This window comes from Phaethon lepturus, unplaced genomic scaffold (assembly GCF_000687285.1).
Source record: "Phaethon lepturus isolate BGI_N335 unplaced genomic scaffold, ASM68728v1 scaffold10341, whole genome shotgun sequence".
NCBI classification, from domain to species: Eukaryota; Metazoa; Chordata; class Aves; order Phaethontiformes; family Phaethontidae; genus Phaethon; species Phaethon lepturus.
In genome coordinates this window covers 60029-76088 of record NW_010516968.1, presented here as the reverse complement: position 1 = coordinate 76088, position 16060 = coordinate 60029, and the positions used below count along the sequence as shown (strand labels likewise).

Sequence of the window (16060 nt, the reverse complement as noted above, 5' to 3'; positions counted from 1 at the left end):
GTAGGGAAACAAGTTTCATCTTCTTTTCATACTCATTCAGTTTTACATAACTGGTGTGATTTCTTTTTTTCCCCAGAATTTGTTTTTCTTTTGTAGTTTTATTTGTCTGCAACTCAATTTATATTCCACAATTTTGAAATGTTTTAGGTTGGATTACTTTTATTTCTTTAGAAGGTGGAGTGGTAATCCTTACTTAATATGACTTTTTTGAATTTATATAGCAACGGTTTTATGTATCCTTGGGTTGTGATCCACCAATTTCCTAACTAATAATTAGTTTTGCCTTGACTCTGTGTTTGTAGAGTAAACATTTTCATGAGGGCTTCTTATGATGTACCTTCTGCAAGATTTTCCAAGTTCAGTACAATCAGGTTTAAGCATTTATGCTGCGCATATAAGAAAAGATAAACTTTCAATTCGGGCAGTTCTGTCAGTGATTAGAGAATGACCCTGGAATAGTCTAGTCTTTTCTTGTGTGATTTGCTTTTTTACTGTTGCAAAACAAGTAGGACTATTGCAAAACAGGTAGAGTTAAACAGTGTACTTGCAGAGAAAACTTTTTATGAGAGGTAGAATTTCTTGATCTTTGTTATAGCTACTGCAGCACCAAATACAGTTTGAATGCAGTTTTTTAATGTGCATACAAATTAATAGAAAAATACTTGCAGTATTCCTCAAATTGTTACTACTTTGTTGCTTCAGTAAATTATTTATTTTCTGTTTGGTAGAGTGATCCAATTTCTGGAAGGAAAAAAAAAAGCACCAAAAAGTATACCACCTATGCTATGTTTCCAGACGTATTACTTGAATTAGCCATTTTCATTAACTTGAACTGTTGCATCATTACAATAGCAATAAGGCATTTTTGTTGTGCCGGAATTAGTATGCTCTGACTTCTCAAAATTACTGGTTTCCATTTCAAATCATATCTTGTTTATCTTGTCTTAATCAAAAGAGCTTCTGGATACAATGCAGCATAAAATAACAGTGGTGATAGAAGTATAAAACATGCACCTTGCAACTACCAACTTAAAAAGCATTCATAAATGAATCAGTAGGTTTCCCTCTGGAGCAAAATGTGGAAATCCCATCCCCCGAATAGTCCATGTTCAGCTTGGTGGTGGATATTGTCAGAATCATTGTCCCTCAGTCCGAAAAATGGGAATGTTTCTCAAAGCCAGCAAAATTGAACTAACACTTTTTATTCTTGGCTTTATTAACTTGATGTCCTGTTGCCAAAGAATCAATTATGCATTCACAAGCTCGTGCTTAAGCTGTTCCTCTCTCTCTCTCTCTTTATTTCATCTGGACTCTTGCATGCTAGGAATTTAAATTCTTAGAGTCTGCTTAAAGTAAGAGATCTCCTCTAGCTAAACTTCCCTGAAATCATTTATAACATAACTTTGCAACCTGTTTGTATGTATTGTTTTCTTTTCTTCCACCTTGGCTGCAAATTCTCTCAGGTCTCCGCTGGTTCATCCGCCAAGCCATGGATGCCGCTCGACTCACAACAGCCCAATTCACACTGCTACTGGCTCACGACTTACTCAGAACTTCTCTGTGTCTGTTCCCACTCTCATCTACACTGGTACGAGACTGCTCAGACTCAAGAGCTGGGGAGAGGCAGGCCACAGGCACAGTGGTCGCAAAGTGCAGGCAGGCAGGCAGTGTAGGCAGGTACCACCCATCTTTTCTCCCTCATTTTCTCATGGAGACACCTTCTGTTGTCAGTGGAGAACTACTCTGTGTGCACCTGCTGAAACAAAGGCAATAGTTTCTTGAAAATGCATCGGAGTCTCTTCCACAAAGCCACACTCTTCATTTCTTTTCAACATGCTTACTTCCTAAGAAATTCAAGTAAAAATAAGTTGATGTATCTGGGGAACATTCACTATTTTCCAGTCATTGGAGGAAACCATGTTTTGATTGGAGTTCATAATTACTTTCAAGTGTAATTCAGATATGTTACTTAGGTTTTAAAATGGTCATAGGAAGGGTATGTGCCATTTGTGGAAGAGATGGTTTTAGAGAGCAGGTAAGTCAATCTGCATAAGTGAACTGTTTGTCAATATAGTTGTTCCCATAAAGATTCTCCTCTTTGCTCTGTTTTTAGCTGTGGCATGCTGCTGATGCTATAGGATAAGGAAACATTATTTTTTTTTTTTCCCTTAAAATGCATATGTGTGTATATACATAAATGTGTGAATATGTATAAACACAAATATAATTTGAAAAAATTTTTTCTTTATTAAACTAACTCAAAGCATTATGTATTTGACCAGATTTTTAAGCCGTAAACCGTTTTCAGTTTTTTCTTTTGCATATATATATATTTTTTTTGTCACATCTCATGCCTTTCATTTGGCTTAATTGTTTCATTGTAGATTATCAGCATCTATCTGTAGAATGCTGAATGGTAAAACAACATTTCTTTGCCTCTGGCCTCATCCCCAGTCTCGCACCTAAGGAATAGCTGCTGGCCCTGCCCCAATCCCATCCTGGTGTTTGGATCATGCTGCTGTCAGCCAGGTCCTTTGGCACAGGATTACTGAATATGTTTCCACCTTCTTCTGGCAGGATTCCCTTCAATGAAGATCCCAATCCCAATACTCATTCATCAGGACCCTCCACCCCTCTGAAAAACCAAACCTATTCCTTTTCACCTTCCAAGTCCTACAGTCGACAGTCCTCTTCTTCTGACACAGATTTGAGTTTGACACCCAAAACTGGTAAGGCGCTTCCACCCACTTTTTATTTAATTTGTGTTTCTCTCTTTATATTTTCATTCAACACCTTTTTGCTTTTTGGCATTTAAGTTATCAAAATGATGTGGAAATTGGAGACTTCAGATAGCACACCTCAAGCTTGAAAGGGTTTCTGTAGGGTGAAAATTTAAATCCTGCCTATATTTCCACTATTCTGGATAACGTTAAAAGGACATTTGTAACACAACTGTATTCAAGTTGAAAAAAAAAAACCATCTGAGCATTAGGAGAGTCCTAAATAATTGCCTTTTTCTTATTTCCTCCATTTCATATTACAAACCATGGGAGTACATTTCTCACCACAGTATATTAAGGACAGTGTTACTACAACTATGTAGTCTTCAAGCCTAATGTGTTGTGCTATAAGTATATTGTATACATTTCTCTGTGATTTTTAACTCCTTTTTGAAAATGTGATGCTAGAAATGTAGCAGCTGGTGTCTTTTTATTCTCCTTGGTATGTGGAAATGGCTTTACATACACAGTCTACATTTTGAAAGTAACTTAAATTATACTCCAGCCATCTTCAAAAAGCATTTTTCTTTCTCCATTAGTCTATCATAATTTCTTCAACTTCTTGTTTCTTCCCTGCTTATTTTTTAGTTTGTGGTTAGAATCATGTCAGCACAACTCAAAGAATTATTGTCTGTTTATTCTCCATTATGTGACCAATGCCCTGAATTTTGCTACTGTAGGGCAAAATATTTTGCAGAGTTGTTTATAAAAGTTCAGTTGCTTTTTAAATGGTGTTTTAAATTGTGGTATTTGAAGCTCCAAACATTCTTGTCTCCATCTAATCTAGACAATTTTGAAGCATACTAAAGTAGCTGATTGAGCTTTAAAGAATTTTTCCGAGCACATAAGTTAAATGTTGCATTCAAATGCAGTTATATTGAATGTTTTACCCAGTTTATTCCCTAGTTATCTGTTAAAAATGTTCCCAATTAGGAAGCTTGCTTTCTTAGTACTATCTTTTGTCCTGTTTTTAAAAAAAACCCCACAAAACCCAAACAGCCCCCCAGCCAAAAGCACACTTGTTTTGGTCCTTTAGTGTAAATGATGACTGTTTTGTGGATGACCTATGGTGGTCACTTTTATAAAGGACCTACGAATATAACACAAATTCATGTGTTTGGCTTACTGAATATTTGAAAACCTGTTTCTTTTGATCAAATTTTCCATGGTAAGGATCATGTCATGTAAAGGATTTAAATGTAACATAGATGCTTATCTTTTATATTCTGAATTTCGGAAGATGGCAACTCAGAATTTGTCAAGTTCTTAAAGCAGCAACCTTATGTCATTTCTGGCAATGTTATATAGGTGGATGGGCCCGCTTGTCTTTAGTCAGTTCATTCAGAACTGAAACAGATTGTGTAATTGGTACCTCTTATTTTTAGGGATTTTTCAAGTATATAAAGATATTTTTTTGCTGTCTTTTTAGTATTAAAGCTAGCAGTGGGCATACTTTTGCTTACTAGCACTGTCTTTTTAGCAGCCTTTAACTCTGCTACTGAAATGGGTCTTAAGAGGATTTGCTGGTTGCATTTAAAAATTGTGTATCTTCATGTTACATACTAGATTTTGAATCTTGGTAGCTTAAAAGGACAGTATCTTGAGTCATTTGTTTTACCTCTTACCAAAAATGAGCTGATGTGCAGAAGATACTTCCATAACATACTAAATTCAGTATGTTGTTTTTAACAGTTCACTGCATACGTTTAGACCTCTGTTTCCTAAGACTGTTATTAAGTTGGGATATTTCAGTGTGAAAGTTGGTGGGTTGTGTTTTTAAAAAAAAAAAAAAGTGCAAACATCTCATGTGACACGCAAAATATTATCAACTTTGTAATACCTATTTCTCAGATGGGTTGATGTGAAAAATGAAGTATTTTCTGATGTTTCTGCAGTACATATATTCCTCTTTATTTCTCAGTCAGGTAGCTAGTGTGTTCACGTGTTTAAGATGGAGACTAACCTGGAAAAAGAGTGCAGATACCACAATTTCACAATACAAATAACTAAATAGAGGAGAATGGAACTCGTATCTGCTTAAGCATCTAGTTTTCAGTAGCTCCAAATCAGGAGAATATTACCTTAATGTCTTTTATAAAACACAACTGTGATTGTGTTATCCATGCTGGTCTATATCTGGTCTAAATATGAGGGGAAATTACTCTATTGAGAAAGCTTGTTTTGGTTTGAAGTTAGACTTCTTCTGTGAATAGTTATATATTTTATTCCACTGCAAACTAACAGAATGTTAGGCTGACAAAAAGCATGACATATTTTAATCAGGTAATACATTTTGATGTGACATAGTATATGTTTGGAGGAAATTGAGAAGGTGGGAACTCCTTTTCTTTGTGGGAACTTAGAATTCTACACGATTTATGACTATCATAAAACAAATCCATGACTTCTCTAGAAAATAACTTTTTATGCCTAAATAATGAAAGTAATCAGATTAAGTGTGTGAGAAGATTGTGTTATTTAGCCTTTACTCTATAGTACTTGTTAACAAATTTTGTATGAAATTTAAAATAAATGTTAGATTACCATGGCTTTTAAAAAAATTAATTTCAAAATAAAGTTAATCAGGTCATGATTTTTGAGAACATGCTTCTCATTCATATTGTGGAGCTGTATTGTCATTCCATTTCTTTGTATGTTGAGAAATAATTTGATAGTAAGTGCTGGTTCATTTGGAGAAAAAAAAGGCTTCATTTTGATTTCTTCTGTCTGTTCGTTTAGTCATCTTCTGAATCTACATCTCTCTGTCTTTATTACTTTCCTCCACAGCACCTTCCCCACAGGGACCTAGGATTTTCCTGTTTCCCAGCTCCCCTACACTCTCATGTGATTCCCCACATTTTAAAAAGTCCTGTCTCCTCTCGGGGTCTAGCCTTAACCCACTACACTCTAGCCATGTCAGCCCAGTTGTTCTGAGGAAAAGTGTTTCTTTCACTGAAGAGCTGCTTCTGGCTGCTTCTGGTAGGATCAATCTATTATGGCCTTTTAAACAAACTTTTAAGAGAATGTTGTTGTTACTTGATATGGGGGCATTTAACACACAGCCTTCTATAACCCTATGTTTCTGTTCAGTTATTCTCTGAAAGCTGTTGGCTACATGACTATTCATACCATCTTCTCACCTCTGCCCCAGAAGCTTGAAACAGCTTCAGAACTTCTTACAGGATTTGAAACCTGTGTAGCTTATGCTACAGAACTTTCTCCTTTTCCCTTGCAAAATTTCCTTTGGTAATTGGACTAAAATAATTTACTTTTTTTTGAATTCCCCTCATTCCCTTCACCTTGTTGTTCCTATCTTTTGCATGGAACAAGCATTTGCTCATTAATTCAAAATTTATTGAAATAATGGCTATCAAATGGCTAGCAACTCTGCTCTTTTAATGAATCTTTTTAAACAAAGCCTGTACAGACTTTTTATTTGTGCTGCCTCCTTTTCCATTTCACTGACATGCATTATTTTCATAGATTTAAATAAAATAGTTGATATTGCTGCTTTTTTCTGTAGAAACTATTTTGATTAGTTTGTATTTTTTGGGTTTGTTTCATGTCTGGTATTTATGCTATGTTTGTCTGCATTTAATATTGTATAGTCCCTGACAATGATGTTTAGAATCAATGCCAAATAGTAAGAGCAACTTAATCTTGTTTAATGGGACTATACAGATACTAATATTTTTGTTTCCTTATCCAAGAACAGCTAAAAATATTTGTTTAAAATTATAGTATTTTAATACATGGTAATGATAAGTCTAGTAATTTTTGAAAATGTTAGGAATGAATTAACATCCATTATTAAGTCCAGTATTATTTCCAGATCTCCCAGTCTTTGGTTAAAACAAATAACTGCACTTTGATATATATGTACAATCTCGTTCATGTTTATTAGATGCTTGATGAGAAGAAAAAGGAAACTAGCAAGGAACTGTTATGTTAAATTAGTTATATGTTCTGTAAAAGAAAATCTTGGCTTCGTTTATAATTGTTAGCACTGTGGTGTTTGTATTTCATCCTGCTCCTCACACTTTTTTTTTTGTTTTTTTATCTTGTGCTTTCCTGTACAAACTTAGGTGTTTATTTTTGCTTTGTCAAGTTAGCACTGGTGGTTTTTGTGCAAGAAATGCCAATGATAGTATGTTTTTAGGCATGAAATATTACCAAGAAAATCTGATTCACCAGCATTGTGTTTACTTTAGGAAAAACACAATCTTGGTATATGTTTACTTTTTACTTTTGTGATTTCCAAACCATAGAGAAAATGACTTACTGTCATACATATAACCTGCATCTTGACACACTCATTTAAGAGTACAGTTCCTTGATAACAGATAATTCAATAGCAAAGATATTTGTGTATCTGATAAACTTCCCATCTCTTCAGCAAAGCTCTGGTATTGAGGGATAAGGGTGGGAGTAAAATATCTGAAAGGAGAGAGAGCATTACCCATGTTATGCAAAATTGGAGTTTCTTTCATATTTTCATTTACAGATAACTGCAGGTTATGTGTGTGCAAATACAGTAATCAAGTAAGTGTGGCAGTTTTAAATTCTGAGCAGTAGTCCTTGGCTTATTTGAATGAATCAGATGATAGAATATTTCATTGCATAGGTATTAAAGAAAATAATTTTTTTTCAGAGTTTGTATTTCAAATGAAAGGATGTGCATTGCCTTTGCAATTTTCATTTTTGGTCCCAGTCATACATTATATAGCTACTGCTGTAATTATGTGTACGGTCTCGTCCCAGTGGTTAGGAAAGGTGATTTAGTTACTCTGAAACTCTCAGTCAGATTTTTATTACTTAAAAAACCCAAACAAATAACTGATAATGATAGTACGAAGAAATACTTGACTATGGGGAAATACTTGACTACAGAGTAAACTGGCAGAGAGGCATTGTTCAATGGTGTGGAATTAATGGTGACTTTGCAGCCCTTATCAAAAAGGGCTGAAAATCTGATTATGTAGAAACTTTCTGTGAAAAGCAGAGAAGGTGGATCTATGTATAAATCATAGGCAAAACTCCCAATAGTAACAAGGGGAAAAAAAAAACCAATAGTGATATGTCATGGGAAAGAATTGCAAGCCCTTTTTTTTTTTTGCAAGATCTTTAAGTCTTTGTATTTTGAAGGGTTTTTTTAATTGAGGTTGACAGCAGAAAAAGATCTTAGATCAGAGTTTTTTTAATCCAAATGCCAAAAAACCCCCACTGCTAGTCATGTGAAAACCAAACCCCAAAACATACACCCCTCAACCCAAATTAAACTGTGATGCTCAGAATTTTTTTCCTGAAAGTTAAAATTATGGGGACAATCTGACTGTTTTCAGTGACTATGTTATATGTTTTTAAATCAAAAGTTTGATTACAAATTGTAATACATGTTTATTTGAATGTCATTTGTACTGGTACTCTTCAGGAATGGGCAGTGGGAGTGCTGGAAAAGAAGGGGGGCCATTTAAAACTCTTTTAAGACAACAGACTCAGTCAGCTCTGGAACAAAGGGTAAGGCATTTTATACTTACATTTCTGATCTACTAAAGTGAAAATTTAGCTTGTAGTAAGTTAGATGTTTCTTGCTACTTTCTGTTTGAAATGTGGAGTTTTTAGGGCTGAAAAATTACTGCAGATGTTGAACGTTTAATAGCCCTTTTGTACAGAAATTATTTATATTTTAATATATTACTAAAGCATTAAGTGGCGCAAATAACTGTAATGTGCATAGCATAAACACTCAAGTGATTACAGTTGGTGTTTACAAGAAACAGTTACAGCAAAAATTACTGCTGTTTAGTCTCTGTAAGTTACTGATGCATGTATAATTTTAAAATTTTACCGTCATGCGTTTAGTTAAGTTTTTACAGAAGCCAGATTCAGAAACATTGGAATAGCTTTAAGCAAGGTGAAGATCCCATTTATAGTTGTGAAAACTTTCAGTTTTGAAAAATAGACTTGGTGCATAATTTAGCCTTCATTCTACTATGTGAAATTGTTTGTATGTAGCCTTTAAAAATTGGTAACTTAAACCTAAATCACTTCCCGAGCAATAAAAGGGCTTTATAGATTTACAGCTTTTTGAAGAACCTCTATAGAACTAAACATGCCATCTATTATTATGCTGAGTAGACTGTATAATAAAATTAATGATTTTGATTCTTTGCTTAAATTTTGGAATGAATCCTTGCAACTTTTTTTTAATAGTTTATATACTGCTTTTGTCAAAATGTTTTTAGTGAGGTGTCTTGAAGGAAGAAATGTGAATGTTTTCCTATTCAGAAATAAATTCTAGCTTAATTACAATTTCTGACTACCTGAACTACTTACATAGAACCATATGTGTTTGTTGAAAACAAAACCAGCTACATCTGTGAAATCAAGTGAATAGTTACTATTTTGAGTAAGTGGATGATTCTCTTTTCATTTTTTTGTGTTATCCATTGCTAAGGGAGGATCACCTCATAGGTTCTGTAGAAGGCGGGTATGTTCCAAAATATTGTGTGACTCTCTTTGTAGCCCTTTTTCTTGTATTGAGGATTCCTAAACACTTACTGGAAATACTTGTGATTTTCTTTTTTGTGAGGTTTTGCAGATTTCATTGTAATTTTGTTTATGCAGGATTTCTTAATATTTGTTCTGTTATTTTTAAGAGCATTTATCAGATTGGCATATTTTTGCTCAGTTAGCATTTTGCATGTTGATACATTTCAGTTAAAATTTTGATTTTTCTTTAAATACAAATAATATGGCTTTTTGCTTTGAATGTTTTAGTTTGGGGGGGGGAGCGCTTAAAAAAGAGCCTTTTCTCTGTTTACCTTTGTTTTTGCTAGCATTTCAGACATTTCATGGCTGATCTGTTATTTCCTTAGTAATCTTTTAAAAACAATTAAAAATGTAAATTAAGAACACTTAATGTATTTTTAGAGCTTGAATTATTTGCACATTGTTTTGATAAGGCCTGTATATTGTCTAGTGGAAAAAAATACTGTAAAATGTGATGGAAACATGTTGAGTCCATTATTGATGATGATACAGCAAAGCATGCAGGCTGTTAATGATACAAAAAAATATGTTCATACTGTCTTTCTGAAAATTTCATATTGGATGTGTGTTTGCTATGGTTACCTTAAGGTGAGAATGAATAACACTTAGAAGTTATCTGGTCTGTTTTAGTATTGCACACATAAATAGTGCACTCTAGTTACTTGTCTGTTAGTTAGGGTAGCGCTTATTTGGGAAAACAAAGAATAAATTCAATACATATAATATATTCCCACATGTACTTGATACATAGTAAGTTATTTTGAATCTCAGTTCAGTTTATTTGGGTATAAGGTAATGCTAAGGCATATTAAAACCAATTCATTTAACTGGATGTCTCCACTGCTTTTTTTAATCAAATGTGTTTTTAATGTGTTACTTAAATAACCCTAATTGCAATCCAGAACAGATTTTGTGGAAGGGTAGTATTCCTTGGTTTCTTCCAGGAAAATACACTGTCTGTGAAAGACTCACATGTGTGTTATGTTGTACATTAATACAGTTTTAGCAAATCACAGGATGCCTGTTGACAGCAGGTATATCTATAGCACAGATATCTTTGTGTATATTTTTTCCCATATATGTATGTTCTATATTTCTATCAGTGGGAAAATTTGAGCTTACTTATTAAAAAATTAGCCTATGTTTTTGTAGAAATGGCCAAATGCTACCCTTGATGGTATTTTGTGTCTCTGTTGACCTCAACTTGGACAAATGCTGTTTATTCCTCCACTTTTGCATTCTGCAAGTGCTTGAGAGGTCATTACCACTGCCTTTTCAAAATGCAGATCTGTTGATCTTCATCTCTGAAGAGTACTGCTAGATAACTGTTGTATGAGAGTGCAGTTCTCTGTGTGATTCTTTTGGCTGAAATGCTGACTTCAGCAACTTTTCTTTCTAGCGACTTCTTGTTACTACTCAGCCCATCCCCTCAGTTCAGTTGGAGAAAAATTGCAAGATTGTTTGTCACCTTGAGAGGTGGCACAGTAAATATGCTTAGAATAAAAATAATTCAGCCATGAAATTACCAGTATTCTAATGTGGACTAGTTCCCTACCCTGGTTCAGCCCTAAAAGCTGTATGAGCATACCTAGGCATTACGAGCATTATCTGAGGGAGCGGTACAACGATGGGAATGAGTGAATGGCTGGAAGGGAATCTGAGAACTGCTTCAGCTGGCGCTAACACCAAATGATACAAACGATGTGTGTGCGTAGCCTTGTTCCATGTGCTTTTTCATTATGTTGTGTGTCATTGTATGAAATGTAGTTAAAAAAGAATACTAGCAATACATGTATGTGTATACACAAAAATTTTTAAACATTGTATTAAACAAATATTTGTAAGGATTTTATTATCAGACTTTCCCCAAATGCCAGCAATAAGACCTCTACATAGTTGCAAGGATTATACCAGTGACAGTTCTTTCAGGATCTATGCAGTCAGTGACTGAAATGGCATAGTGAATTGGTATTGGGGTAAAATGGTTGACCATCTTCAGCTGTAGCTTGGAAACTTTAAGACCATAGTGTCTTCTGAAACACAGGAATACTCTGTGCTTACATCACCTCGATGTAACGATAGTCCTTTGCAAACTGCAGTAATAGAGGAGATTTTTAACATGGAAACGCTGCATCTAGTTCTTATGGAATCTCTGTTTTCCATGCAATAAGTTTAGCTTCATATAAAGTATTAGAGATTACCACATGTAATTGAAGGTGGAACTTAGAATAAAACCCCCGAAACCTCTAAATGAACTTAAAAAAAGAAAAAAAAAAGGAAAGAAAAAGTCATAAGTGATGGAATTCCATCTGAGTCAGAATGGATGAGACAGTGTTAATGGAATAAGAGCGTGTCAGAATGGTTCAGTGACTCAGTTACCCAGATTTGTTTGTGGCTGGAATTAACTGGTAGGATATAGGTATAATTTTAGCATGTATCGTACTATAGACTTGCAAGTGTTGATATATTGTGATAATACCATGTTATTACTTTAAAGTTTTATTCCTGGTTTGTAGTGTAGGCAATTGGGCAAACTGGAAGTCAGAACATGTTAAAATTACTTGTAGTACACAGCCTTATGAAAATGAAGAAAAAAATGAAAGTAATTTCTGAACCTCCATATAGATTAAAAAGCGTTGAATTTGCTTATCCTTTAGAGCATGGAGTATCCTCCACTTTGTTCACTACATACTAGTTTAGGACAATGTAAGTGTATATTCAAGGGACAGAGCAAACATGTATGTTATATATTTAAATACATTTTGCAGAATGAGTGTCATGGAATTATACAGGGACAAATATTATCAGTATACTTGTGAATCACTGAACAATTGGTATTACAGAGCCACAGTGGAAGAAGGTTCTAACAAAGTATTGATGTACTGCATTTTTTCCATTTTTTGGCATGAAAGATGTACAGAAAAGGAGTTCGGACTGTGGCGTAGTCAGAGCTTTCTGACTATTGTGATAACCTACAAAGCATCTTGTGATCTGTTAGAAAATTTTGGGGGAATCTTTTCTGTAGCCCTCCCTAGAGATTCATCAGCACTCCTGAAGACAGATTAGTCAAGCAGGTTTGTGGAGTCCTATGGTGAAATATTCCTGCTTTTTAATTGCATCATAAGGCACAGCTGCAGGTTTTGGTGTTTCTTGGGGTGTGGGTTTTTTTTTCGCTTATGTTTGTTGATACTGTGGTTGCCGATTTCGTAGTTTGCCTCTTAATTTTGAAAGTCTAAGCCAAATGAAAATCCAGAAAACCTGAAGTTTGTAGGACCTTTTAAAAGTTGTAAGAGTTCTAATAACAAGGCTGGTAAGAATTTGGAAGTGTTAATTTCTAAATCTACATTGGGCTTTAGTTGAAGAGGACTTTTCATGCCATGTATTGCTGGAAGAATCGTGATCCTTGTTTGATCTGCAGCATGTACACTGTTTAGGTAGAAGCTCAGTTGAACTGTACTGTTGCAAGTGCTTCAACTATGTGAGAAAGGAATATATATTGTACTTTCTCATAAAAGATGGTGTTTATTTTTTCCATTTAACCAATCATCATGACTATACAAACCATGATTGCATGATTTTTCTTTTATTTTTCTTTTTTTTTTGCCTCTATGCATTTAGAATTGCTGAACATAAATCTATTGCCTTTCCCCCATAAGTGTGCTATCATGCGTATATTAGACATTCCATAGAAATTTTCCAGTTTTGGGCTCACCTCCTTTGAATATGACAGTTTTATTTCATCACATGTGTCATGAAAATTAATGTTATCACTTTGCCTCTTGTATGAACTACATATTTGAGTAGTTGCTGAAACTTACTAATTCTTCATTTTAATTATGAATTGGTAAAAACTAATTTATGCAAATGAATTGGAAATTAATTTCCTTAGTTTAAGAACTTACAGTTGTATTTCAAAGCCATGCTTTATTCTAGAAGATATTTATTTGTTAAATTTAGAGCTTATGACACTAGCAGAGCAGTCTTAATATTTTTTAGGTATGTTTTCCTATGATAAGACATTCATCATTCTTGTAAGGCTACAGGTTTTTTTTACCCTGTGCTTCAGGATCAAACTGCAGTCCTAAAAAACGGAGAAGAATGTTCCCTTATTTTGTACCAGCTAATGAAAGTAGAATTATGTTGTTTAGCTGCCATCCTAAAAGTGGACCAATAGAGGCTTTGTTAACACAAAGGTGTAAAGTTTTGATTATTTATTAATATTGTGCTGAGATACAACTCTATGGGGGAAAAGCATTCTTAGATTGTATAATACCTCTGCTTTTATTACACTATGGGTATATGAAGATGTATGGTTACGTAGTGCTTAGTAAGCCTGAAGGACATGTTTGGCCTAATGTAACTGCTTTGCTTGTATTTCAGGGAAATTACCAATTCACTGCATGTTTACTGGCAATCAGCAGTGGTTGGTAAGCAGTCATTTGATGTTTGTTTTTAATCATAACAGGAATTTCCATTTTTTACCTTGACGACCTTTCCACCAGGCTTTCTTGTCCACGTTGGTGGTGTTGTCAGTGCACGGTCTGTGAAGCTCCTGGATCGCATTCACAATCCTGGTATGTTATCACAAGAACAACTTCCTTGCCCAAGTCCAGTCGTAATGATCATGTACTTCTAATCTTTATAACTTAATAACATATCACTATTTGAATAGATACTCTATTCTAACAATGTATATTAAAAGCAATATTTTTCAGACAATCATTTAAGCTTGAAAAATAATAGTCATTCAGAGGGTGTGTTTTTAGTGAGAAACTTTTCTTTACATTAATGAAATAAGTATTTTGAATCCAGTAACTTCGTACTAAAAACTGTTTTTGAATTATTGAGGGTTTAGCTATTTTTTTACCACTTTTTAATATTAAAAACTTGATGCACGTTCTCCATTCAAACAGAAATGAGATGGAACACTTGATCTTAACTGTGAATGTTTTCTAATTTTCAGCTGCTTGAAATCCCTGAGGACTAATGACTACAATTTAGCTCAATACGTGTTTTTAACCTCTTTTTGATAAAACCTGTACAGCTTTGTTTCTGTTCTTAAAAACAAATACTAAACAGTACTTTAAGATTTTTATTTAATATTTACCTGGCAACCCCAGTACTGGAACATGTGTATTTCGCATGTCCTAGTTCTGACATCAGAATTAAGTGACTTTTGACTCTGAAGACTTTGTTGCTGTATTCACTGAGACAAGCTGAGGAATACTCTGTAAAAAGTTGGAATTACAGCACACTTAGAAATGCAGACAGAGGAGAGTAAAAAAAATAGCACCTGTAGGGGTTTTGCATACACTAGTCAGGAGTACTAAAACAAAGTTTGTGCAAATGCATCTTTTTTCCTTTTCTTTCTTCTTCCTGTGGCCCGAGGCAAGTAATTCTGCAAGCAGGTAGATTGTTGCTGATCTAAAGATTCAGTAAACTGACAACATGAAATAAAATCCAACTCTTAATTTGAATTAAAAAACCCTACTTCAAGGGATTTTTTTAAAGCATATGAGTACACAATATTGTTCTTTTTTTCCTATTTTTATGATTTATTTACACAGTGGAGAGAAGATCAAGGGAGATGTCAAAATATAATTTACATGTGAGTCCTCCCTTTCTTTGCCCTAAAGTTGTCTTGGGTTTCTGTATTTTCAGTAGATTTATGATAGAGGTCACTTACGTGCAGAATTTACTGTGAGATAAATTTATTTAAGACAAAAAAAAAAAACCACAATGATTTTGCTCAGAAGTTTTAAAAATTAATTTATTGCATTATGCACGCCTTCTTTTTTACCGACTGAAAGCAGGATAAGAAATAAGAGAAGACAGGCATATTTGCACAACTAAGCTGTTCTGCAGTGTTTTTGTGGGACTTGTTGACTGCTCCTGACAAGTGAATGTAAGATGCATGATACTTTGAACTCCGATTATTGCAAAACAGTGAAAACAAAAGGGAGAATGAAGGCATATGGCTCTGGGAGGGGAAAGTGAAGAAGTAAGAAGAAAGTTTCTGGTATAGTGATGGTCATACTAAGCATTTAAGACAAATAAGTCTGTAAAATATTTAAGGAAACAAACTGTAAAATGAATAAACAGGAAAATGTAAAAAAGAAAAGAACATTCGAAGGTGGATTGAGAACTTCTCGATAAGACAATAATTGCTATATATTGTATACTTTGATCACGCCTAGTGCTAGATTGCTATAGCATGCTCCTTTTTTCCCTTTCTATTTCAGCCTCTTATTAACTCTGCTGTCTGTGTCTTTCCAGTTCCTGTGGAGTGGTGTTGTCAATTGTGTTCTTGTTGGTAGTTTTTTTTCACTATTCTGCTCCTATAACTGATCTACTAATTTGCTGTTTTGAACTCAGCCTTTGTCGGAATTATGGGTAACACAAGATCATACAAACTGCTAGACTGGAATAGTTTCAATTCAGGTATTTTACTAGTCATTCAGTACTACATATGCTGACAGAAATTATGGCAGCTCAGTGAAGTTTTTAGAAATGCTGTAGGCTATTTAGGTTAATGCTTCAAATTTAAATCTCTTTAATCATCAAATGCCTAAATGTCTTGTTTTAATGTTGTTACCAGCTTTCTTTAAAATTGCAAAACATTGTTTTAGTATAAAATAGTATTGTTAAGAATAATATCAATCTGGAAAGCTGAATGTTTAGATGAATACTTTGTAATAGCTTTCAGCTCAGTGTCCATGAAGCAAGTA

General features: G+C 34.2%; 1 protein-coding gene across 1 annotated transcript in view; it reads left to right on the top strand.

Annotated features, from left to right (window-relative positions):
• The window catches only part of C2CD5 (C2 calcium-dependent domain containing 5), a 65314-nt gene that overhangs the window by 10109 nt on the left and 39145 nt on the right, over positions 1-16060 (top strand). Inside the window, exons 7-10 of the mRNA XM_010296230.1 lie at positions 1464-1588; positions 8212-8297; positions 9238-9270; positions 13798-13906. Coding sequence (XP_010294532.1) covers positions 1464-1588; positions 8212-8297; positions 9238-9270; positions 13798-13906 — 353 coding nt within the window. The remainder of the gene's footprint in view (positions 1-1463; positions 1589-8211; positions 8298-9237; positions 9271-13797; positions 13907-16060) is intronic.